General features: G+C 39.5%; 3 protein-coding genes across 6 annotated transcripts; 1 reads left to right on the top strand and 2 right to left on the bottom strand.

The window, feature by feature from the left end:
* Positions 1–18,243: 18,243 nt before the first annotated feature.
* LOC141613798 (glycylpeptide N-tetradecanoyltransferase 1-like) lies at positions 18,244–20,899 on the top strand. The gene is made up of 2 exons (XM_074432545.1): positions 18,244–18,438; positions 19,342–20,899. The coding sequence occupies exon 2, from the start codon at positions 19,370–19,372 to the stop codon at positions 20,675–20,677; it is 1,308 nt and encodes a 435-aa protein (XP_074288646.1). The 5' UTR covers positions 18,244–18,438; positions 19,342–19,369; the 3' UTR covers positions 20,678–20,899.
* Positions 20,900–21,436: 537 nt separating this feature from the next.
* LOC141613794 (tetraspanin-7-like) lies at positions 21,437–22,924 on the bottom strand. The gene is made up of 2 exons (XM_074432540.1): positions 22,258–22,924; positions 21,437–21,819 (listed from the first exon to the last, which is right to left on the bottom strand). The coding sequence occupies exons 1-2, from the start codon at positions 22,759–22,761 to the stop codon at positions 21,550–21,552; spliced, it is 774 nt and encodes a 257-aa protein (XP_074288641.1). The 5' UTR covers positions 22,762–22,924; the 3' UTR covers positions 21,437–21,549.
* A 245-nt stretch (positions 22,925–23,169) lies between these two features.
* On the bottom strand, positions 23,170–26,049 carry LOC141613771 (large ribosomal subunit protein eL20z-like). 4 transcript variants are annotated; one of them, XM_074432518.1, is made up of 6 exons: positions 25,853–25,939; positions 25,378–25,445; positions 25,237–25,291; positions 24,490–24,616; positions 24,285–24,402; positions 23,170–23,648 (listed from the first exon to the last, which is right to left on the bottom strand). In XM_074432518.1, exons 3-6 carry the CDS (start codon positions 25,244–25,246, stop codon positions 23,595–23,597), a joined length of 309 nt encoding a protein of 102 aa, XP_074288619.1. In that variant the 5' UTR covers positions 25,247–25,291; positions 25,378–25,445; positions 25,853–25,939; the 3' UTR covers positions 23,170–23,594. The 4 variants fall into 4 exon arrangements, with proteins under 4 accessions (XP_074288619.1, XP_074288628.1, XP_074288625.1 ...); XM_074432527.1 differs by having other exon boundaries at positions 24,490–24,613; XM_074432524.1 differs by lacking the exon at positions 25,378–25,445 and having other exon boundaries at positions 24,490–24,613; positions 25,237–25,323; positions 25,853–26,049.
* Positions 26,050–26,658: the final 609 nt, after the last annotated feature.

Below are 26,658 nucleotides of genomic sequence, written 5' to 3'. Positions count from 1 at the left end.
ATCTCTCTAAGTTTACTGACTTGAGCGTCGGAGTGAGTACGTTCGGCCCCAAGCCGAGCCCTCAGTTTGTTCATCTTAAACAGGAAAGAGTGAAAGGAAGAGACAAGCAACGACATCATTCAACAAGCTTAAGTGGTCATAAACCTGCTCCGAAATTACACCCGGAACAACTGTTGTAGATACCCGTATCCGTCGATATTGGAATTTATAGAGAACCCGACAAACACCCGATGATGATAGGACACATGTATCCTTTAGTTGTCATTGTCATTATTTGGGCTCGTTTTACGATGTAGAATGAGCGTTGTCGATGGAGTATTTTATTAATTTAAATGATATTTAAATTAATATTTTTTTTTTTAAAAGTGAATTCATTTTATTGCTTTATTTTGAATTTATTTTCTCAAGTTTATTTTATTGAAAATAAAATAAATAATTGATTTGAAAAATCATTTTATGAGTATATTTGATTTGAAAAGTCATTTATTTTAATGTGTTAATTGTTTTGAAAAATCGATTTTAAAAGCGAAGAAAACTCGTTTTAAACATGTGTTTTGAAGCTCGATTATAGCTCGGTTTTTGAGCCCGTTTTCTTTACGAGTTGGCACGAATCTCGAGTACACTAACCAACATAAGCCTCTACCCATCCAACCCAGTTCGAACCCCCTTAACCACGGCCCAAATCCCATCCCAAACACCCCCCAAACAGCCCGCATACACAAAGCAGCCCCCCTGTTTCGCAGCTCAAACCCGAGTCCAAAACCCGCTCCAAATACCACCAAAACCCATGCCCATTAACCCTAACCCATAACCTAGTATCCTACCCATATTAACTTAGCTTAAACACCAAGAAAACCCCTCTCAAACCCTCACAAAAGCTGCTGGACAGCAGCTATGCGTGAATGAGCCCGTCTGCCTTTCCCCTCTAAAAACCCTACCTTAACTCCTTATAAATACCCCCCCTTCACCATACATTCATGGCTCTAAGTTCTCCATACATACAACCGTCATTCACAAGCTTTAAACTCCAGAAACAAACCCTAATTGCCTCCCAAAAACCCTAGACAAAACCGACATACAAACAGAGAATCGGTTTGTGTGTCCTCTTTGAAACCATTCGTTCTCCCTTCAAACCTCCATCAAAATTCGAGTTTCTTGTTCCAAATTAACCATACAACATCCATATACACATTAGACAAAGATTTACGAGCCAAATTGCCCTTGAGAGTACACGAATTCCCTCGAAAAACAGAGTGTTATACACTCTGTTTTCGCGGCTTTTTCCTGTCTGTCCAGTTCTGTTTGTGCTCGTTTTTCGTGCCCTATAACTCAAAACGAGCAGGGATTGTTTTAATATCTCCGTTCTCCTCTCTTTCTAGTTTTCAAAACATCTTTTAAATCGAATTTTCACCGTGAAACGAGAGAGAAATCGCAGTTTGAAAGTTGCTGTCCAGATTTGCAAAAAACGTGTTGTTTGCTTTGTTTCTTCGTCGACGACGGCCTCTCGAGATAAAATCTACCATCGATTACGATCCAAGACGGTGTCAACGATACATGTAGGTTGAGGGTACATCAAATCCTCCTCTTTCTCCCTTTTATTTCGTTTTTTTATGTTTGTTGTTTATTGTTTCGTTTTATTTTGTTTATCGATTGTTATCATTAACTATGAAACTAGTTTAGTCCGAGTATGAGTTAAAGTACCACCATGAACACCCGCGTTGACTTGAGATGGGAAAGAAACCGCTACATCAGTCGGTCGTACACTCCCGTCTCATTTACATATCCTCGTGTTCAAGGTAGGGCATTAATAAAACGAATTCTGACTTCGCTCTTCGCTTTTGACCCCTCTTTTGTTTCATGTAATTCGACCCACCTTAGGACCATTCACATGTTAGTTTGACCTCTGATTGTTAACATATAACTCATTTAGATGACATTAGATCAATTTAATAACCTAATTAGACACTTTAGGGTACATCGACATAGCTTTTAAAACCGATTAACAATTCTGTAACTTAATTGAATGCATCTCTCTCTTTCACCTAATTTCTCGCTAGTATAAGAGTGCGTGATTAGCACCTTCTTATTAACACTCGATGAGTTAAATTAATTAGCGAATTTGACCTAATTTGACCCCTTTAGGCCGTGTAGAATGCACCTTGGCGTGACGTCATCTCAATCGATCAACGTTGTTTCTAACTCGTTTTCTAACTTATTTCCTATCCCGTTTCGCAATCATCTATCTAACCTAATGAATCTAACCTAAGGATTAGGGTGTGCTAGATCGTGTAGGCCGTGTTTGGCCGTGTCCTTGTACTCCCTTTTCTCGTTATTTCTCATCTTTATCTCGTTATTTCGTATCTTGTAATTACTTTGTTTATCGAGTCGTGTTTGGTAGTTTGTTTGTAATTTTCAAGCTAGCTTTCTTTTATCGAGTCAAAACCTCTTTCAAAAAACCTTAGTCTCGTTTGGTTAGATGGTTGTGCCCCCATGTATGTAAGAGCGTAGTAAATCGCATGTTGTTTAAAGCAACATGGCCCGATTTATGCTAATGCATGCTTTGGTGCGTAGCCCTATGTCTAATTCGATGAGATTAAGTGAGAGCACACATTACGAGGAGTGACCCAAGGCCGTGAGTCATGTAAGCCGTGGGCCACCCCTTTGTGCACGTTTTCCTAGGCCGAATGGCCGTGTATTGCGTCGTGTGTATAGCGTTGTATTTTAGATCGGGTTGTATCTTTAATTTATCGTTGTGTCGGCATGAAATGCCTGGGTTGTAATAGGATAGATCCCAACGGCTCCCCCATTCCCGTCAAGCCTTGTTTGTTTCGTTTGTATGTTGTTAGATCAATCAACCCACATGCTAAATTACAACTTTGACAAAGTTAGTTTAGTTGCATCTAAATCGACATAGAAACTTCACATGTTAGGGTTTTAAAACGATGTTTGCATATCATATATCATAGTAGCTATGACCTTGTTTGAAATCCGACACTTGACTTAGTAGAGGCCGTTATTGACGGGCGGGGTTAGGTGTCCTTATGGGCTTCCTAACACGTACCCTCACCCCTTACTCAAGATCTATGGTTTGTGGATCCGTCTAAATACCATTGGATTACGAGAGTCATTCAAATCGAGTGATATAGGGTACAAGTCTTTATCTTTAATCACTCGTAGTCGATTGGCTTTATGCTTTTCGATGAAAGGTGTAAAGTTGACTTGAACGGTTCCAAGTTCCCAAAAAACTTGGTGGCGACTCTAATTTGTCTTAATTCGATTCGAAAGAACCTCGAGTCGATTATGCCTAGTGTGGATCCCGCGGACGCAGTTCCCGAGGGCCTTGTCCACAGTTTGGCGACTCCGCTGGGGAAAAGAGGACTAGTTACATTTTGTTTCTAGGGTCTTTTCCTCCGAGGTGAAACTTGAAAAGAAAGTATTGGAAAGTACAACATTACTCATAGTGCTACGATTCATGCATAAACCCTTAAGGATTTTCCCGGGCCGTCCCAGCGTTTCTTTGTGATGCGTGGGGGGCGACGTCCCACTATGCCAGGAACTCGCACATTGCTTGCTTCCGCTCCGCCTCGCGTGGTTCTTGATGGTGGGGATGCTCTTCTAGGTACTCTACCTAAAGGCCCTTGCTCTATAAGACCGCAAAAGGATGGAGGGCATAGACCTTCTTGTAGAAGACTTGCCGAGACTTAGAGATGTCCAGGAGCATACATCCTTATAACATGAGAATGACAATGTGCAAGGTGTTTTCCCGAGTCTTTTCAAAATTTTCCATATCGATTTCAAAACCGAACTTTTGAACAACTTACTTTCAAATTAGCATGGTTTTAAAAACGCGGAATGCTGCCCAAATAGGACTAGAATTTTCGGCCAAAATAAGCTTTTATAGCCGGCATGCTGCCCATTTCAAATCTCATTTTCAAATCAATCTTTCGTTTTTTCAAAGTCAATCCAAAATGCCTCTCGAACCTCAACCAAGCATGAAATGCGTCGAGTCGTGTCCGGGTCATGGCCGTGTTGGGCCAGGCGTTTTTTTCGTTTCAAGAGTCTAGAACATGACCCTGTTGGGTCGCCCAAGCTCACCTCTTGGGCTTTGAGTCATGTTGGTCGACCATTTGGTCTAGGATAGTCCACAGACACGTCCAAGCTAGGCCCTTTAGGACGTTTCACTCGAACCTAAGGACTATGTTGGTCCAATCACGGGTTTAGTCACACCGAGTCCGGTTTAGAATCGTGCTATGACAGTTTGAGTCATGTCATTTTGCCGAGTCTAAAATGAACCAAGGTCTAAATCCAACCGTGAGTCGAACCTTTGGTTAGTCAGTCTCAGGTCGAGTCTTTGTTTGAGTCAAGTTGGGGTCGTGTCCTTAAGTGTGCAGGGGCTCTTACTTTAAATATTGACTCAGTACGGGGTTTTCTTGTAGAAAGGCCGCCAAAAACCCGACGTCAAGCAATGGAATATGCTGTTAACAAGCTCACTGAGGCCGTGAACCTCATGATGACCCGAATGGATGCAATCGAATCTAAGCTGGGTGAAGATTCCCCTCCATCTACCCCACCCCGATCGATCCGGAGAAACGGTTCAAGTTCATCGAAGACCGTTTGAAACTCTCCTGTGGGAAGAACATTCACTATGAGAATGCTAGGGCCTATGCCCCAATTCAGGATAAGTTGCCCACAAACATGGTACTCACCGATATCCCAAAGTTTAAGGGCACGAAGATCCACTCCACCATGTTAAGGCCTATAAGGGGTACTTAGAACTGAAGGGAGTACCTGCTAACATGCTCTCTGAAATTTTCGCCCAATCTCTGGATGAACACCCGAAGGCGTGGTTCTACAATCTGGACCTTAAGAACTTCCCCACTTTCGAAGATATTACGGTGGAGTTCTGTAAGCACTATGCTGACAATGTCGAGATTCAAACCAACATAAGAACATTGGAGGTGATGACACAGAAAGAAAAAGAAGGCTTTACTGAATTCCTTGCAAGATGGCGCGCTGAAAGCGTGAAATTAGTCAAGAAGCCTGACGAAGTTGAAATGGTAGATAAGTTCGTAAAGAATCTACGACCCGTTTACCGTAATGCTCTGAAATACCAGAATTTTGGTTCTTTCAAAGAATTGATAAGAATCGGGATAAAGGTAGAGGATGATGTCCGAATGGCAGAAGCTGAGAAGCCAAAAGGGTACCAAGGGGCGTCATCGTCTAAGGGCAAGGCCCAAGCAGCGGCCCATATTGATGAAGCCATCAATCTCTTAGAAGGGCAATCGAAGAAACCGCAGCGCCAAGCTCCGAGCGCATTCACCGATATCGGATGCACTTATACATACGCTCTCCAAAGGCTCATAGCCCAAGGAAAGCTGAAGCCTATTGGTCCAACTCCGGATCCACCCGCTGAGCAACAAGGTAAATGGTATAAACCAAATGCCTATTGTGCCTTTCATCAAGGGAAAGGCCATGATACTGAAAGGTGCTATCGACTGAAGCACGAAATTCAAGACATGATTGAGAGTGGAACACTCCCGATCCCAACTGTTAAACCCAATAACATCACCAATCCATTTGGCGATCACGCCAACTTTGTTTCTGTCGAAGACAATGTCGATTATTCCCATATTATCCGCCCATGTCACTTAAAAGGGGTGTTTATCGGGAAAATATTTGTGGATTGCTTTGAATTCTTGCCAAACCCGAAGAATGAAATTCAAGTCGGGAGTCTTGCTCTAGAATGTACTCCTCTCGTTAACGAAGTTAATAAAGGACAATTCGATTCACCAACCTTCATCACTAGCGTAGATCCTCAGAGGACTACCTCGGGATGGAGGCAAACTATCAAAGGGATCAAGGACAAGAGCCGAGCATCTAAGCTGACAGCTGAACAAGGGAAAGCTCAAAACTAGATTTGAAAATTATGAGTCGGGATCTGTTTTCTTATCTTAGTTAAGTCGAGTCTAGAACTTTCTTTTCTTGAATTTGAGTCGTTTGTTCCGCGATGACCTAGGATGTGTCCTAGGAATCGTTTCTTCGAGTCTGTTAAGCATTTCTCATTCCAATAAAAGGTTGCAGTTTCGTTTCCCAATGTCTCTTGTTTCAATCCTCAATCATTCTGAAAGCATGATAAAATGCACAACACACTCAAAGGCATCCCTGGGGTAGAAATATGTCCCGTTTCAAAATGTAAGGATACTTTAGGATCCCGTGTCTGTTTCCTTTACCTATTCCATGTCTGGCGGTAGAAAACCTCCATCAGAACCAGTGCTTATGACAAGCTTTTAGATGATTCTATGACGAACCCGGACTAGCTCCTCGTTTTCCATATCGATGACGGAAGGCAAGCCTTTTTCCCACAGAATCATCCCCTCTCGAAGAGAGAAGATATCAACCCGTTCTAACAAGGAATTGTTAGTTCTAACCCATTTTAGTTGGCGAAGCCCAGTTTTTAAGGTGTATCCATTTGTGACTAACAGAATGAATAGAAGATCATTTTCAAAGAGAGAAAAAAGATGAAAAAGAATGAAAAGATGAAAAGGTGAAAAAAAAAGGATGAAAGAAAAGAAAAATGAAAAAAAGAAAAGTGATGAAAGAAAAAGAAAAGAAAAAAAGAAAAAAAAGATGTTGAAGTTATTGCAGAATGCTTTTGGTTGAATGTCGAAGTTACAGAGGCCAGAAGTCAAGTCAAGTACCCATAGTTGAAGTTCAATGGGCGAAGCCCAAAAGCGTAAGTAGTAACCTCTTTACCCTCTAAGTCCTTCTTGAGACAGTTACAAGGGATATTCGGGAATTTTGAGAATCATTCCGCTTGTGCTGTTGCACCCAGCCTTTAGGGACCAGATATGGAGATTTGAACCCACACTTGTTTTCCAACCCATTTGCACTCGTGGTTCATCAAACCCGAGACACCCATTCCAACCACATCAGCAGCCATAGCCCTTGGCCTTAGCACCACAAAACAAACCTTCAGAATGATGGTTAACCATTCCAACTTGTTATTACCAAGCTCCATATCCCAAAAGATCCAAGCCTTTTACACCTAACCCCAAACACGGGATTTAACGGTACCTTACAGGCTAGAATGGGATACGACATGATACCTTAGGTGAAACCTTTGAGTGTGTACACACAATTAAAATGCCATGTTTATGCACCTTGATCGAACTACGTCGGATTTGATTTCGCTCCACGCGAATACGTAGGCAGTCCTTCAGAATAAGGGATTCAATCCACCCATCATCCAAGTTGTCATCTTGTCAGTTTATTACGGGTTTTAACCAAGTCCAAATGAAGCCACCTTTGTTTGAGTCGGTCTTAGCACTCGATGTAGGCTAGGATAAGGATATAGGTTCGGATGAATAGTATCAAGTCTCAGAACGAGCTTTATCTAATGGTTTAGGCAACGATGCTGAGTCATATAGATGAGGGTTTTTGTTGGGAACAGAAAATATGAAAAACCCGCTGAAAAGAAAGAAGGCGTGGAAGAAAAATAGTAAAAGCCCGCTGAAAAGAAAGAAGGCGGTGGCAAGAAATGATGAATACTCGCTGAAAAGAAAGGAGGCGAAGAGAAGAGTGACGGGATGTTCCCAACAAGAGTGATGTGTGATGTCTAAGTGTTCTCATAAAATCAGTCTGTGTTTAGTGTCTGGGCGAAGCCAACGTTGTTGCTCTGTGAGTTTAATCCACCTTGTCAATGCCAAGTGATCTTGATTCCCATGTGCCCTCGGGAGCACGCCCATGCCATACGATATCTCTGTCCCAAGTTCGACGACCTTGTGATTCCCATTTGCCATCTTTTGGCGCCAGAATGGCCATTTTACATTTCTACCCCCAACAAGTCAATAATTGAATTTAAACTCGTGCACACTTGCGGTTTTATTTTCCTTTTTTGTTTTACGGTAGCGGGCTACGCCCACGTGGTTTACGAGTCATACAGAGTGTCTGAGTCGTATTTCATGCTCACCTATCAAGGTTCGATTTCAAAATGCCAAATATTTCAGAATTCCGAAATTTCAAAAACTTTTTGCGAATTGTGGATAGATGATCCAAGTAGTAGAATCTTTGCGGGTCGATGGCCCAATCATTCAAAATTTCAAATTCAATTTCGAACGGTCGATGGCCCAACATACCAAGGGATGTCAAATTTCAACTTCGGGTCGATGGCCCAATTATTCAAAAATTTTAAATTCAATTTTCGGGTCGATGACCCAATCTTTCAAATGATCCAATTTCAAGATCGATGATCCAAATGTGCTTATGTGATGATTATTGCTAGTACGTTTTTGTGTTTCAAATGTAGCAGGATATGCTTCAACTGGGGGCTCTAAAGTCTTCGACTTTAGAGCCATTGCAAAATGGGGGCTCTGAAGCCGTTGGCTTCAGAGACCATTATCAAGATGAAAAGGATGACATCCACCAAGAGTTCAATTCAATACAAGAGTATGAAATGGAAGAATTCCGTAGCTGAAAGCAAATGATGAAAGCGGCGGCAACCTCCTCGGAAAGTCCCGTCCCATTTGGGCACCTGCCAGCAGATGATAAGCTTTGGGCAGGTGTCAACAGATGATGAATTTTGGACAAACGCCAGCAGATGATAAAGTTTGGGCAAGTGTCAGCAGTGGCCGAACTACGACGCGGTTTGATTCCGTCAGAAACGGATACGTAGGCGCCTAAGGATAAGGCTCAATCCACCATATATGCAATTTATGGGTCGACGACCAACGATGATAATTCGACGCAATGTAAGCAAGAGTTAATCCCCGACGAAGTTTCGGTATGATCTCTTCTTATGGTCAAGGCGAGCTTACATACGCAAGTCTAATGGACTATAAACGACCCGCAAATCCTCGGTCGAGAGGGACCTGGGGTATACTTTGACTTTCGCCTTGTCCAAGCCTCGGTCAAAGTGGGGCTCAGATACCCGTATCCGTCGATATTGGAATTTATAGAGAACCCGACAAACACCCGATGATGATAGGACACATGTATCCTTTAGTTGTCATTGTCATTATTTGGGCTCGTTTTATGATGTAGAATGAGCGTTGTCGACGGAGTATTTTATTAATTTAAATGATATTTAAATTAATGTTTTTTTTTTAAAAGTGAATTCATTTTATTGCTTTATTTTGAATTTATTTTCTCAAGTTTATTTTATTGAAAATAAAATAAATAATTGATTTGAAAAATCATTTTATGAGTATATTTGATTTGAAAAGTCATTTACTTTAATGTGTTAATTGTTTTGAAAAATCGATTTTAAAAGCGAAGAAAACTCGTTTTAAACATGTGTTTTGAAGCTCGATTATAGCTCGGTTTTTGAGCCCGTTTTCTTTACGAGTTGGCACGAATCTCGAGTACACTAACCAACCTAAGCCTCTACCCATCCAACCCAGTTCGAACCCCCTTAACCACGGCCCAAATCCCATCCCAAACACCCCCCAAACAGCCCGCATACACAAAGCAGCCCCCCCTGTTTCGCAGCTCAAACCCGAGTCCAAAACCCGCTCCAAATACCACCAAAACCCATGCCCATTAACCCTAACCCATACCCTAGTATCCTACCCATATTACCTTAGCTTAACCACCAAGAAAACCCCTCTCAAACCCTCACAAAAGCTGCTGGACAGCAGCTATGCGTGAATGAGCCCGTCTGCCTTTCCCCTCTAAAAACCCTACCTTAACTCCTTATAAATACCCCCCCTTCACCATACATTCATGACTCTAAGTTCTACATACATACAAGCATCATTCACAAGCTTTAAACTCCAGAAACAAACCCTAATTGCCTCCCAAAAACCCTAGACAAAACCGACATACAAACAGAGAATCAGTTTGTGTGTCCTCTTTGAAACCATTCGTTCTCCCTTCAAACCTCCATCAAAATTCGAGTTTCTTGTTCCAAATTAACCATACAACATCCATCTACACATTAGATAAAGATTTACGAGCCAAATTGCCCTTGAGAGTACACGAATTCCCTCGAAAAACAGAGTGTTATACACTCTGTTTTGCGCTTTTTCCCCGTCTGTCCGATTCTGTTTGTGCTCGTTTTTCGTGCCCTATAACTCAAAACGAGCAGGGATTGTTTTAAGATCTCCGTTCTCCTCTCTTTCTAGTTTTCAAAACATCTTTTAAATCGAATTTTCACCGTGAAACGAGAGAGAAATCGCAGTTTGAAAGTTGCTGTCCAGATTTGCAAAAAACGTGTTGTTTGCTTTGTTTCTTCGTCGACGACGGCCTCTCGAGATAAAATCTACCATCGATTACGACCCAAGACGGTGTCAACGATACATGTAGGTTGAGGGTGCATCAAATCCTCCTCTTTCTCCCTTTTATTTCGTTTTTTTATGTTTGTTGTTTATTGTTTCGTTTTATTTTGTTTATCGATTGTTATCATTAACTATGAAACTAGTTTAGTCCGAGTATGAGTTAAAGTACCACCATGAACACCCGCGTTGACTTGAGATGGGAAAGAAACCGCTACATCAGTCGGTCGTACACCCCCGTCTCATTTACATATCCTCGTGTTCAAGGTAGGGCATTAATAAAACAAATTCTGACTTCGCTCTTCGCTTTTGACCCCTCTTTTGTTTCATGTAATTCGACCCACCTTAGGACCATTCACATGTTAGTTTGACCTCTGATTGTTAACATATAACTCGTTTAGATGACATTAGATCAATTTAATAACCTAATTAGACACTTTAGGGTACATCGACATAGCTTTTAAAACCGATTAACAATTCTGTAACTTAATTGAATGCATCTCTCTCTTTCACCTAATTTCTCGCTAGTATAAGAGTGCGTGATTAGCACCTTCTTATTAACACTCGATGAGTTAAATTAATTAGCGAATTTGACCTAATTTGACCCCTTTAGGCCGTGTAGAATGCACCTTGGCGTGACGTCATCTCAATCGATCAACGTTGTTTCTAACTCGTTTTCTAACTTGTTTCCTATCCCGTTTCGCAATCATCTATCTAACCTAATGAATCTAACCTAAGGATTAGGGTGTGCTAGATCGTGTAGGCCGTGTTTGGCCGTGTCCTTGTAGTCCCTTTTCTCGTTATTTCTCATCTTTATCTCGTTATTTCGTATCTTGTAATTACTTTGTTTATCGAGTCGTGTTTGGTAGTTTGTTTGTAATTTTCAAGCTAGCTTTCTTTTATCGAGTCAAAACCTCTTTCAAAAAACCTTAGTCTCGTTTGGTTAGATGGTTGTGCCCCCATGTATGTAAGAGCGTAGTAAATCGCATGTTGTTTAAAGCAACATGGCCCGATTTATGCTAATGCATGCTTTGGTGCGTAGCCCTATGTCTAATTCGATGAGATTAAGTGAGAGCACACATTACGAGGAGTGACCCAAGGCCGTGAGTCATGTAAGCCGTGGGCCACCCCTTTGTGCACGTTTTCCTAGGCCGAATGGCCGTGTATTGCGTCGTGTGTATAGCGTTGTATTTTAGATCGGGTTGTATCTTTAATTTATCGTTGTGTCGGCATGAAATGCCTGGGTTGTAATAGGATAGATCCCAACGGCTCCCCCATTCCCGTCAAGCCTTGTTTGTTTCGTTTGTATGTTGTTAGATCAATCAACCCACATGCTAAATTACAACTTTGACAAAGTTAGTTTAGTTGCATCTAAATCGACATAGAAACTTCACATGTTAGGGTTTTAAAACGATGTTTTCATATCATATATCATAGTAGCTATGACCTTGTTTGAAATCCGACACTTGACTTAGTAGAGGCCGTTATTGACGGGTGGGGTTAGGTGTCCTTATGGGCTTCCTAACACGTACCCTCACCCCTTACTCAAGATCTATGGTTTGTGGATCCGTCTAAATACCATTGGATTACGAGAGTCATTCAAATCGAGTGATATAGGGTACAAGTCTTTATCTTTAATCACTCGTAGTTGATTGGCTTTATACTTTTCGATTAAAGGTGTAAAGTTGACTTGAACGGTTCCAAGTTCCGAAAAAACTTGGTGGCGACTCTAATTTGTCTTAATTCGATTCGAAAGAACCTCGAGTCGATTATGCCTAGTGTGGATCCCGCGGACGCAGTTCCCGAGGGCCTTGTCCACAACTGTAATACCCGTCCTTTTAGAGACCCGCTGACCAACGTTGACCGACCCTTGGGGGACAGGTGATAACCCTTAGTGATGCGTGCCGGAGTTACCTGGTGTCTTGATCGCCTGTAAAAGTGAGTGGTACTTGATAGAGTAGAGGTTACTCGATCGAGTAGCTTGGGTACTCGATCGAGTAGGAGCCACTCGATCGAATAAGTGGGTTACTCGATCGAGTAGCGTCTTTTCAGCGAGGGTTTATAATCGTGTTTTGTTAAAACCGCAAATCATTTCCGCCTCATTTATTCAGACTATAGGTCGCCTCCTTCCCTTCCCTTCACCATATACCTTCCATGGGAGCCTTAGAGGATGTTGGTGCCTTGGGGATGCGTTGCTTGAGTCGGGTAGCGGTCTTAACGTCGTTGTGAGGTGTGTAGGTACGTCGTCGTCGTCATCTTTGTCTTTGTTGTTCCTTGTAAAGTTGTATTGGTAGTAATAGGCTGGTGTATTGTTTGTTTAGGGATTGCTTGCTTGGTTGATGTCGTATGATTGATCGAGGAATCGCTGCTTTTGGTTAAAGGTAGGTTCGCCTACTCAGTTTCTGTTGATTGTCTAGTGTGTCGATTGCTGCGTTGTCGTTGTGTTGTTGTTGTGACCGTGTGGTTGAGTATACATGGTAATCGGTTGGTGTATGCTGTTCTGTTGGTTGTCGTTGTAATTCAGTTGTGTGTGATTGATTGTCTCTGGTTCTCGAGGTGCGTCCTCGGCTGAGTGGAGTCACTTGCGGGAGTGGCTTCACGCCCTAATTTCGCCCTCCGTGGAACCCGCCACCGGAGGGGATATGCACATTAATGGGACAGGGTTATCGCTCGGTATGATGAGCGGGGCTTAGGTGGGAACGGCTGTGGTCCCCCACTGGCAGGGCTGGTCCAGTGGACAGTCGGTGACGGAGATTGATTGGAGTGGGTGTGATTGTGTGTGACTGGTTGTGTTTGTATTGTGTTAACAATTGTTGTTGGTTTATGTTGTGTCTTGTCTCAGTTACTGACCTTGTGTGGTTGTCTTGTTTGTTTATGTGTCTGCCGTGATCCCTTATGGTGAGCAGTCAGTCTTAGCAGGTGTTAATGAGATTGATAGCTGGAGTCCTGGCAGGGGTGTGTCATCACGAGTTCTGATAGAGATAATGTGTAGCTGACGAGTTGTACCTTTATTTTAATAGTTGCTTGTAACACTTGTAATATAACTATAATTGTTCTTTTATCGACTTTTGATGATTACTTACCTCGGGCAACCGAGATAGTAATGCCTTTATATGCTAAGGAAGGTCTGGTTAAGGCTCCTCAGTATATGGGGGGGTGTTACATATACGGTATATCTCAACCAAATTTATGCATTGCCAAATTTATAATTCGACTCTATATTGTTCAATTCAATCGATAACATTTGCATTCGGTATGCTCCTATTAACATTGTAGTGCATGATTATATTATATAACTAAGATATGAAAAATTGAGAATCATAGATGTATAATGAAATAAAGATTACTCATCATAAAAATTACTACTCTTATTTTTTAATTAGAATGCAGTAGAAAATTTTAATTTTTTATGGTAACTTTGGTTGGCTTTACTGAGATATTAATCAATACTTTCTCCGTTTTCTATATATGACGCTTTTGTTTTTCGTGGTCACCCTTTAACTTTAATTTTTACAAAAATATAGTAGTCTAAAAATTATAAAAAATTACACCATTAAAGTCCTTATGAAAAAACCTCATATTAGTATACTTCATGATATTTTTTCTTATATTTTGACATTAAAGAGAAAAAGCAGCGTGTCGAAAGTGAGAATGACATAAATAAATAAAAATAGAGGGAGTAAATCAATAGATGACTAATAGACAGTTGAGTTGGATTTTCTTTCTAACTGATTGATTTTTATTATTAGAGGTATATTTATTTTTTAAAATTCTAAAAATCAATAGGTATTGGGTCTTTGTATTAATGGAATCGTCTTGCGGTCAGAGTTGTAAGACGGTCATTTACATCAATTTATCATTTTCTCTCTATTAAAAAGTTTGTCGAAGTCCAATTTAGTACAGGAAAAACTTATTTCATTATAATTTATTAATCGTAGTGATATCGTTCGAATGTTTATTTCTTACTGCCTTGCGTAAACTTTTGCCAACTAAAATACATACTGCGAACAATGTTCTTCTACATAGCTTGAAACTGAGATGCAACAATGTTCAAATTCTCTTACATTAAGAACCTCTACTTAAGATGTGATTTCAATTGTTATATGTATTTTTTATTTTATATATTAATCACTAAATGAACTATCATTATTATATATGCTATTGATTGAACAAATATTCTTATCGATTGAAGACTTCTTTCCCAAGCTTATTTGACCCACCTAAAGGAAGCATTCTCATATCTTATAGTACGGGACCCCGGTGCCATGTGCTTATACTCTCTACACTCTCGCTACATATCTTCCACTCGCATATAAGTAAGAATTCGCATAAGAATAAGAATGAGAAGGAGAGTACTCGACCCGTAGCAAGCTAAAAGGACTATATGTATTAGCACACTTACAAAAAATATCAAAGAGTATTCCTCATAGTGTCTTAACTGTTTATACACAATTTAATATCAAATCAAATGCATACGTATTGACGGTACAGATAAGAATGAATGAAAACAAAAGAGTATTTTTTTGTGATAGATGGAAAACGCATTTTTTTGGTTCAAATGAACGCACTATGTCGCGGGTGAGATTGTGAGAATCGAACCCCCAATGACTGAGGCAAGAGAACTCTTACCATTTGAGCGGTGCGGTGCGGGAATTCAGGAAGAGTGCATGAACAAAAAGTGTGAGATATTGAGCGTATAAATATTTCCAATCTTAAGTTAGGCTAGGTCTCTAATAATATGAAAGATAATCTTCAATTCCTCAAAGTACAACCCAGACTCCTCTTCTTTATAAAAAAAATAAATAAATAACAATGTGTTCCATACTAATTGCTAACAAAATAAATAGTCCCATAGTTCTTCCATAATTCCCAACTATCATTAGTTTAAGATAAAATAGAAGAAAATGATCTTTAAAAGCACAAAACTTACTCTATAATTCTATAGCAAAGAATATAATTTATACTCCTTTATAAACTCATAAACAAAATAAAACATGTTCTTACCATATTTTCTTTGATACCACTTAGGGGGCGTTTGTTTGGCGCATGGGTATGGGTTTGGAATCAGGAATCATACCTGGGTGGTATGGGGTTGGAACTCCATTCCTCATACCTTGCGTTTGTTTTAATTGTAGGCGGTATGATTTGAAACTAAGCTAAAGTTGAAATAGGTAAAATCCAATACTTTAAATAATATTTTTAACATATAAAATCATGAAAATAAAGGATTTAATCAAATAATTATGTAAAATGTTTCGTTTACAATATCTAATAGTATTTTTTTCACATTTTTGTTTAATATAGTTTGATACCCATGGCCATGGGTATCAATCTCATACCCACCCCCCTCCTTGGGTATGAGAAACCCATACCTCATGGGTTTGAGGTATTGGTATAAAACCTCCAAATTTGCCAAACAAACACTTGGTATAGGTTTGGCTCATTCCAAACCCATACCTCATACATTTTCTGTTTGAACCAAACACCTCCTTAAAGATTACTGGAAGTATTACCCTGTATATGAAACCAGAAAACATAAATAAGTATCAACAGAATTAAGAATACAAAATATAACAAATAACAAAAAAACAAAACAAATTAACGTTACATTAATAAAACAACTACTACTACTACTGTACGTTAAATTAATAAAAACATGATGAAGCAATTAGTGCATTCTCAAGGGGAAAACAATCAAAAAGGAAAAGGAGAAGCCTTGAAATTGAAAGTATAATATTTGGATTGAAATTTTGACCCGTAAAATCAATATGTATATATATACAAACAGTTTGAGGTTTATGTAAATAATACTCCATAATTAAGTCTTCATACAAACATATATAACTCATACTTAAAATATATATTTAATTCAAATGATAATGTTGGGTGCTAATAGAATTGTTATACGATATATATTTTTTTTAGTTATAATTATATAGGATTATTTATTAGACCGAGGTGTTTGACTAATGTTGGAGACTCTAATAATGCTCGAAAAAAGCTTCCTTTAATAATATAGATAGAGATAAATATAGATTACGGGTATTACAAAAATAAACCCTACATACAAAACGACCAAACAACAATAACACAATCAGTACCGTACACTTACCTATACCCGAACCCGAACCCGGTATGATTGGCCACTTTGACAAGTCTAATTGGCAAATTGCTACATGTCCCATGAATATCCTCATGAGGAGTTCCCGTCTGGATAGTTTTAGAGGTGAGGGTACGAACCCTCACGAAAGACATGGATCTTGGATGGTAGAAATCCAAAGTTTTGCCATGTAGCAAGTTGTCATAAGCTTGAGTTGATAGATGTAGTGCGGTATGAGGGCGCTTCTTGTTGGAGAAGCGTAGCTGTGGTGATTTTGAGTCAGTTGGGGAGGGAAATTGACTGACCTCTGAATCAGTCAAGGTTTCATCAGGTAGACTACTACTCGCGAAATCCATATGCGCCTCTGGTGAGGCAAAGGGGACACGGTCAGCAGACGACTCAGGACACGGTTGTTGCTGCTGTCCTTTCATTGCACTACTGGAGTCCAACTGTGACGATGCAAAACTTACAGCATCGGCCATTAGCTCCCCACCATCAACTTCTTTACAATGGAGAGGAGGAACAACTTCTCGACTTTGAAACGGAGACACTAACATTTTCCCTACTCGAACATCATTTGTATCCAAAGAAGCATCAATAACCCGCTTACCATTTTTGTTTATTGCTTGTGACTGACAAACAACTTCTAGTTCTTGACTAATATCCTTATTATGAGGTTCAACCAAGCGAGCCTCTTCCAAAGCAGTTCGAGCCTCTGAAAACCTGTTCAGTTTTTTAAGGGCCACGGCTTTCCGAAAAAGAGCTTTAGCATTACGGGGGAAAAAATTTAAAACCATAGAACAATAGATCAAAGCTTCCTCAAAACCTTGGAGCTTATTAGCACAAGCTGCTAAATTTAAACACAAAGAAACAGCAAGAGATATGATTGTGTTTAAATCAAACTCAAATTTATCTTTAAGAGACGAATAAAGTAAACGACACGCGGTGTCGTAACAGCCACCCGCCTGACCAAACTGATTTTGTCGGAAAAGGTTATTACCTAATTCTTTAAGCACTTGAATTTGAGAGAAAGGGGAAACAACCTGGGTAGAAACTTTCATAAAACCAATTTCCTCGTCCGACAACTTATCGCCACCATGAAATAAAACAAAATAATCAAGAAAGTTTGTGGCAGAAATGGAAGGAAAACTTGGAGACGATGTCATAGCTAAGCAACCACGTAACGCGTCAACCAAATAGAACTTAAAGCAACCCAGAAACAGTTATGAAAACAGTAATTAAAAGCAAAGCAAAGAAATCAGAAAACAGAACATAGATTTCATAAAAGAGAGAAAGCAGCACATAATCGAGAGAGTTACGGTTGGTGATTGAAACACAGGCAAACTTCGCTTTACAAACTGTATGTGTTGAGTTGGTCAAGGAGGAGGCCATTTTACAGGTTGACAAGAGGACACGCCTTAATTCGTCTTCACCCTATGCTTCTAAGATCTCGTTAGTCCACTTTAAGTTTGCTGCTGTCAGGGATTACTCACTTAACATAGAGAGACACAATGTGTACTGCCGCGCTAAAGCTCGAAAGGGTCATGTTTCTACCTTTCCGAGGGATTCATCACTGACTTCTTCCAGGATTTCAGCTTCTTTTTGTAGGTACACCCGCAATAATGCTACTATTACGAGGATGAAGCGGAAGGATGCCCACTTAATTGAGTTTGACGCCCACTTCAATCCACCGTTCAAGAAAACTCGTCTTTTTTCTTCAGTTGCAACTACGCGTTATGTTTCTTCTTTTAGTTGGGCCTCAAGTGGTTTTGGGGTTCCTAATACCCCTTTGTTTGTACTTTAATTGTACCCTATAGACCGGTTTTATTTCTATAAAGTTCATTGTTGTCAAAAAAAAAAAAAAAAAAAAAAAAAAAAAAACAATTGCTACCCATTTTGGTCAATGTTAAGATGTTGGTCCAAATTGATTGATCCCCAAAGGCCAAAACCCACAAAATAACAACACTCAACTCTCTCAAGAATTTTTCAGTCTCCCTCTTCATTCACCAAGCCACCACCTTTCTTACTGGATCTCTTCCTTACTCAGCTCCTCTAATCCTTCTTCAGGTAATTATAAATTTATAATCATCTCTTTCTCATCTTTTTTATTAATTCAGTACTCATTTTTCAATTCTAATCATTAGGGTTTATCATAATTTGTGATCTTTATAATCAGCTAATATGAATTTGCCCCATCTGTTTAAATCCCTTGATTATCACTTTGATGTTGTTTGCTTTTTGTTTTCTTTAATCTGGGTTCTTTGTTGATGTTGATTTTTCTGAGATTGTGATTTGATTTCTTGTTAATTTAGTTTATTAAGCAAGTTTTAGAAGAATTAGCACAAATGCTTGTAAATGACCGTCTTTTATCGTAAGACCAACCGATATTATTTAATAATGCGGTGATAATGGGAAATTGGGTATATGGGTAGCACAAAAACCTGTAAAAGACGGTCTGTTATCGTAAGACCAACCGATATTATTTAATAATGCGGTGATAATGGGAAATTGGGTATATGGGTAGCACAAAAACCTGTAAAAGACGGTCTGTTATCGTAAGACCAACCGATATAACTTCATACGGTCTTTCAGGAGGTTGTCAGACTAAAGTTTGGGACTAATGGAGGATAGTAATTAGTAAGTTGCCTGCAAGTGAGTCAGTTGTAACTGGAGACTCGAATTCAGTTGAGAATATAGCAACTAGGCTAAGTGAAACTAGCATGGAAGCGATAGCTAGGATAAAGCAGGAATCTCTTGAAATTGATTTTGGTTTTTGTGAAATTGTGATTTGATTCTTGTTAATATAGTTTATTAAGCAAGTTTTAGAAGAATTAGCACAAAAACTTGTGAAAGACGGTCTTTTATTGTAAAACCAACCAATGTCCAATATTAGTTAATTGTATATGATGGTAATAGGAAGTTGGGTTTAGGGTCTGTCTTACAATGTTCTAATGTGAGACGGTTTTTCAGGAGATTGTCCGACTAAGTTTTGGGGCTAATGGAGGACAATAAGTTGCCTGCAAGTGAGTCAGCTGTAACTGGAGACTCGAATTCAGACGAGAATGTAGCAAGTAGGATAAGTGAAACTAGCATGGAAGCGATTGCAAGAAGGATGCAGGAGTCTCTTGCTATTGAGAATCGACATAAGTTTTGGGAGACCCAACCAGTAGGGCAATTCAAGGACATTGGGGATGGCAGTTTGCCTGAGGGTCCCATTGAGCAGCCTACACCGTTGTCGGAAGTTAAGCAAGAGCCGTATAACTTGCCTGGTCCATATGAGTGGATCACTTGTGATATGGAGACTGAGGGGATGTGTGCCGAGGTTTACAGTCTACTTGCCAATAACTATGTTGAGGATGATGAGAACATGTTTAGGTTCAATTATTCGAAGGAGTTCTTGCAATGGGCTCTTCGGCCACCTGGGCATTACAAGAGTTGGCATATTGGGGTGCGGGTCAAAACCTCGAAAAAGCTTGTGGCCTTTATTACAGGTGTTCCGGCTAAGATTAGGGTTCGGGGTGAAGTTGTTTTAATGGCTGAGGTTAACTTCTTGTGTGTTCATAAGAAGCTTAGGTCGAAAAGGCTAGCTCCTGTAATGATAAAGGAGGTGACTAGAAGGGTTCATTTAGAAAATATTTGGCAAGCTGCGTATACTGCAGGGATAGTTATTCCGACACCTGTAGCCACTTGCCAATATTGGCATAGGTCTCTTAACCCGAAGAAGCTGATTGATGTCGGTTTTTCAAGGCTTGGTCCTAGGATGACGATGAGCCGCACTATCAAGCTCTACAAGCTGCCAGACTCACCAGTTACGCCCGGGTTCAGGAAGATGGAGCTTCGTGATGTTCCCGCTGTAACCCGGCTACTGAGAGGTTATCTGAACCAGTTTATTGTTGCACCTGACTTTAACGATGACGATGTTGAACATTGGCTTCTCCCTAAAGAAGATGTTGTCGATGGGTTTGTTGTCGAAAGTCGTGTGACCCATGAGATCACTGATTTTTGCAGCTTTTATACGCTGCCATCCACTATTCTTGGCAACCCAAATCACACAAATCTAAAGGCTGCTTATTCTTACTACAATGTGGCTACAATAACTCCGTTGATTCAATTAATGAACGATGCTCTTATAATAGCAAAAAAGAAAGACTACGACGTTTTCAATGCCTTGGACATTATGGAGAATGAATCGTTTCTCAAGGAGCTGAAATTCGGCCCTGGTGATGGCAAGCTTCATTACTATCTTTACAACTATCGCTTAAGGCAACCCATGAAGCCTTCTGAGCTTGGGCTTGTACTACTGTAGTGCAATTTTCCGTTGAAACCTCAACCGACACCTGAGATATCATCCTAGGTAAGACCTTTTGTTTGTCGAGTTTTTGAGACTAGCGATTTCTTGGTAATGACTTGTCTGTTCATGTTGGATACTCTGTTTGAATTGATTACCCCCATCTTGTTCTTGTTAAACTCGAAATTTTGGGCTTCTCGATAACCGGTTGGTATTGATCATATATACAGTTTGCTTGAGACAATTTGAAATAGAGATTTTTTTTTCCCTTTTTATGTATTATATATCATATGTTCTGGAAATAGGGGTGGGCACCGGTCCAAAACCGGACCGGACCGGACCGGAACCGGTTTGGACCGGAACCGGAATCGACAAAATTCATGGACCGGGACCGGACCGGATTACAAAATTCGACCGACCGACTAGAAAAATTCGGTCCAAGACCGACCGACCGGTTGGACCGAATTACCCACTTTTTCAAATTCGGTCCAAAAATTCCGGTCCATTGACCGATCGACCGTTGGACCGGATTGGACCGAATAAAAATACAATTTTAAGAAAAAATGCAAATAACAATAATTCCGGGCATTCGGTCCAAACCGTCCGGACCGAAAATACCGTCCCGGACGACCGACCGAAACCGAATCTTGGAAAATGGTGGACCGGAGACCGGACCGGAATTTTTAATTCCGGTTCCGGTCCACTAGATTCCGGTCCGGACCGGTCCATTTTTCCGGTCCGGACCGGATTATGCCCACCCCTATCTGGAAATACATATTTTACCCCCAAACATTTAGAAAACAGGAAATATTAAACCCCTCAATAGTTAAAAGAAAAAGAAAGACACCATTTAGCACCACATAAATTCGCCGCCAAGTAATTACTTGGTATTATCGGAGGGCGCAAGCAGCAATGATGAAGACGAAAAAGAGAATAACAAGAAGAGCAGTATTGAGGGCGGTAATTTTTTTCCAGCCTTTGACGAAGAAAGCTAGATAACCCCCCTTGCATGTTTCACAATTGTAGCATAATTTATCAGGGTCATTGCTCCAAGCTTTGCAGTCTGCATCTTGTGATGCCAACCCTTGTTCCGGGACTTCCCAGCGCGTGTTACTTTTATACTCATATCCACAATGCACTGGTGGTTTGCAGCACCCCATCTGTTGCAGACCGCATTATGAACAATTGCAGAATTGGCACGATTAGTTACAATCGGAAAAATTTGCTACAGTTATGAGCTCAATTCTAGGCATTGAGATCATGACACGATCGAGTTATAAAAGGTTTTAAAAATTACTGTTACTGCATTCGAGGCAATATTACTATATTGGCTGTAGCCTGATGTATTGGCCGAGTTGTATCGGTTTTTCAATTTACCGATACGAGATATCGCCCGCGAAATCACCAAGAATTACCGTGATTCATCTGCGACGACTGATTAAGGACCGATTATACCGCGACTACCACTGGTACCGAGATTTTTAACCAGGGTTGTATACTTGTATGTATGGCATTATATTGAGTTCAGGACGCAATGATCGATTTTGGATCACGACGGAGAAATTGAATTAGACTATAAAAAGAAAACAGTTAAATACCTCCATGGAAGTCAATTTAGATTTCTTGTATGTCACAAAATCCATGAGGGTCCTAAAAGTACTGATCTTTCCACAAGCATCATGGTGAACCAAACAATTCACAACATCTTCCCAATGATCATCACTAACAAAGTTTTTCTTCAACCAATTTGAGAACATTGGAAGTTCATACTCCTTAACTCCCCCCATGACGTCGTTGCCTTTTCCGCCACCCTTAATTAAGACCCCGCTAACACTTAACAATGCCAGTAAACCAATAATTAAGATGAACAATGTGAACAAATACAACCATTGGAAGATGCTCACTCGACAACACGCACCAAGCAAGCCGATGAGAGAAACGATGAGTAAAGAAAGTCCAATGGCGAGGAGAGGTTTGTACATTATAGGGTCACAAGGGGAATTCGCGGTTATTCGGAGGAGAAATCCTGCTAAAAGGATGGGTAAGGAAAGGCATAGGGTAAAAGTGTTTAAACATCCTAAAACACAAGTGCTTACACCCATTGTTCACCCAAAATGTTAATTTCTTTCTTTTTCTTTAAAAAAATTAAGGGTTTTTTTTATTTATTTTTAATATGTTTTCTTTACCTTGAATAATAATCCAAGGGAAAAAAAATCTGGGTTGCATGCAAAAGCATGCAACAGAGAATTGATGGAATGTGGATTTGAGTTTTTGAATGATGGGTAAAGAGAGAAAAGGGGAAAACAGGGCTATCTTTTTGATAATTTTAGGACACAAACTTTGATTTTTTTTATTTTTTAGATATAGATTGATTCTAGATTCTTGGCTAAAATACAGGTTTTGTGATTCTATATACAGAGTATTTCAGTATTGCTTCATAACCACTACCATGACTAATACCGCATTTTTATTCTTATTATCACGAGTCGTGTCAGTTTAACTTGAAATCATTGTGAATGTACGATGCTTCATATAGAATGGCCCAAGTACATTCCGAATACAGAAAGACAAAAATAACAGTACACCAACAAACAATACCAAGTAACCGTCATCGGTCCGTAATGTGATACATGGTGTAACACTAAGGGGAGCTGAAGGAAAGATAGAACTATCAAAAGTACTTGAGATCAACAATTGTGCGTTCTTCAACAACCAAGAGAACCATATTCATATGCGGAGTAATTGTTTTGCATAACATTGCTTGAACCAGACTTTCAACGGGTAAATATGCATCACAACCATCTGAGTTAGGCTACCTCGGGCTAAAATTAGGGAGCATCATATTGATAGTATGTAGTTTATATACATGGAGCTATTCATGTTAATTTTGAAGAAGTAGAGCATTTCGTCAGTGTAAAAATGGCAGCCAGGAGTACTAGAGCAGAAGAACAGCCGCGACTATCAGCACCACAATAGAAAAACCCAGAGCCTGCAAAAAGACAGAAGGAATTTTATGATAACACAAAGGAAATATTAAAATGTACTTGGATATCATTTGATAAAAAAATTTGGCATCAAGTTCATGCGAGTTGCACATGCTCGATTCAAATAGCACTCTAAAGGCTTTGTTAATCAACCCAAGTTACATCAACTAAAGCCACCAGCATCAAACTTGCCTGAATGAGCTCCCTTTAGCTTAGTAGCGACTCTCAGATTTATTCAGAAGGCCAGCTTATGAAGAAAAGAGATACTCCCTCCCATTCAACAGGTTATTTACGTTTTTAATTTTTTGTGAGGAATATTTTAATTAAAAGTAAAGAATCTGTTGAATGAGATGAGAGTAGTTGTTTTCGAAATACTTAAGAGCTCGGCAACGTAGTTCTCATTCATACAGAGAAAAGGTCTTGAGTTTTAAGAACTTCAGACTCCCACAGGGGGTTGGGGGAATCTTGGACAATAGGCGAAAGCCCGATCCTACACCAATAGACGCCGCTCCTTTGATCATAAATCAAATTTCAAAAGTATCACATAATTACGAAATTGTGAATCATCTTGTGTACAGAAATTGCCAGTAACATTTTGATTCTCATGTGGATAATGACACTATATATGTATAAGTACTTACAGCGATTGCACAAGCTGCCAATCCAGTCCGTTCCCTAGGATCTCTCTGGTAGTAATTTCTGAAGTAGAGGATTGTTGCATAGTACCACATCAACGGAAGAGCGAAGCCAAGAAGAAAACTGCAAAGTTTAATGTATCTGTGTTAGGATTTACGAGAGAAGGCCAGGGTGTAAGCAAGTAAGAATAGAAGAAAGACAGAAACTCACGAGAACCAGCCAATTCCACAACCAAAGCATGGAAGTGGCTTATCATACAATCCCAATAAAGAGTCATCTGCATCTTCAATGAGAGTGTACTCCCGTACACATTCCTTTTGATCTCCAGTGTAACCTGCTACAAGCAAAACTAATATTTACAATCCAAGAACAATGAACTACACTTAAAGGAGACAAGACCCATGAAACACATAGCTTCATGACGTATCATCTACCACACTGCAATTTGTTAAGAAAGTTCATCAAGCGCGTATTTATGATAATATGATATTTTCAAATGTAATCAATCCTTTACATTCTATGCTTTCAATAGTTGAACTAGGCGATCTCACTCTCAACTTTGCATACCCACAGTTTATTACCTCGCAACTTTGCAATGATGCACATAAAGGTTTTTGGCGATCTCACTTCTCTACACATGGTTAATCAGCGATCTCACTCATTTTTGGCAATCTCACTTCTCTACACATGGTTTCCTCGCCCCCTACCCGTGGAATTTACAACAGAGAAATATAGCAACTCTATTACCACATTTCTCTTTACAGTCTTCCCAATATGTGAGCAAGTTGTCCATACCATTACCTCAAATGACTACCTAAAACCTAATTCAATACGGATTGCGTAATACGGAATACAAACAATTGCCCATAATTCAATAATTTTCAAATCAAGGCAAATGGGAAGCATAAAGTGCAAATTCTGCAAACCAAACTTAGTATCAAATGAAAAGCAGCATACTTTGTTCCATCCTCAGTTGTAGAACGATTTCGCAGACTGATATCAAACTAATACGCTGCCGGAAATCAACACATCAAATCAAATCATCTACAAAATTCAACCACTAAAACACAATCAGAAATGTTAATGATTTAAGCTCACTTCTATCTCACACTCCAAAGTTTACACATAATCTTCAAAATCTTGCATAGTAACATCAATACATATGCCTGCAATGTACACAATCAAAGCAATAGTAAAAAGGGTTCATAAAAAACCCTCCTTTTAATTATAAATTAACCTAATTAAACATCTAACCTAGTAATCAGCTCAATATTTCATCAAATAATACGCAACCCACTAAACAAAAATCAAAAACAAGCAAAAAAGATAGGAACTTTATATCTATTAAGTTGATTTAAACTACAAACTGGGTTGGAATCAACTAAAAATGAACTAATTTATGAAAATGGAATTGAACTCATGTATGTATAGGAAAGTAATTGAGGAAATGAACTACGTATACATAGGGAATTACTTCATGAGACGGTCTTATTCTATAATTTACGATTATACAAAGGTGGGGGAAAACAATGAGTACAAAAATGCAGGTACATATGGGTATTTGGAGACTTGCCTGAGAGATTGAAAAGATTGGAACTTTGAGAGAAATTTGGGGAGATTTTGTAGAGAGAGATAGAGGGTGGATGAGTGAGAGAGGTAGACTAGTTGTTCAAAAGTTGTCTTCTGAAAAGATTAGTGGATTTATTGATGGATTATTGCAATGTGTGGAGTAAAAGATTGAATTATTGGTTGACTAGTGGAGTAGGGGGTGTTTTGCAACAAAATGACACCACCCTAAATTGGTGCTTCCCAAGCTCAAATACCCATTTCATTTTGGTCAATAGTTTAAATTTATAATGCAAATTTCAAATATGAATGTCTATTAATTGAAACGAAAGAGTATCATATAGGGGCATAGGATAATGAAGCTGTTTTTTTTTTTTTTAAATAAGCGTACTATATTGTGGGTATGAATTAAACCCCTAATTCCATGGTCGAATCGGAGTAAAAAGCTTTTACTATCTGAACTAACTCTTATTCTTATAGGATGCCGAAGGTGAAAACAAGTGACTTGATAAGCTTAAAAGAAATGATAATGGTTAGTCACAGACTTACACAGTCACAGTTATATTTAGTGACAAATTAAGGATTCGCCAGTTAGTCAGGTATAATTGTTAAAAAAAAACTATTAAAAGAACAAAGGAAACTGAAAAAACGAAACGTCTAAACCGACTAAACATATATTTTAAATGATTTCAATGCTTTAGAGAGCGGTCAGCTAATCACCCTTGCTAACCCGCTCAAATCCTTAATTTCACCGCAGTTTCTAAAATTGCTTCTCTAGTTAGTGTATTTCACTTTTTTTTTGTCATGTATATC

The sequence above is a fragment of the Silene latifolia genome, chromosome 1 (genome assembly GCF_048544455.1).
Source record: "Silene latifolia isolate original U9 population chromosome 1, ASM4854445v1, whole genome shotgun sequence".
Classification (NCBI taxonomy): Eukaryota; Viridiplantae; Streptophyta; class Magnoliopsida; order Caryophyllales; family Caryophyllaceae; genus Silene; species Silene latifolia.
This window is presented reverse-complemented; position numbering and strand designations above follow the sequence as displayed.

Excerpts from the sequence above, each read along its gene's own strand:
- LOC141613798 (XM_074432545.1), top strand. The coding sequence starts at position 19,370 with ATGGAGGACAATAAGTTGCCTGCAAGTGAGTCAGCTGTAACTGGAGAC.
- LOC141613794 (XM_074432540.1), bottom strand. The coding sequence starts at position 22,761 with ATGGGTGTAAGCACTTGTGTTTTAGGATGTTTAAACACTTTTACCCTA. Across the intron at positions 21,820-22,257 it reads CTAAATTGACTTCCATGGAG|ATGGGGTGCTGCAAACCACC; the intron begins GTATTTAACTGT and ends GGTCTGCAACAG.
- LOC141613771 (XM_074432515.1), bottom strand. Across the intron at positions 24,403-24,489 it reads TGTGGAATTGGCTGGTTCTC|TTTTCTTCTTGGCTTCGCTC; the intron begins GTGAGTTTCTGT and ends TAAACTTTGCAG. Across the intron at positions 23,649-24,284 it reads TGGCAGCTTGTGCAATCGCT|GCTCTGGGTTTTTCTATTGT; the intron begins GTAAGTACTTAT and ends GTCTTTTTGCAG.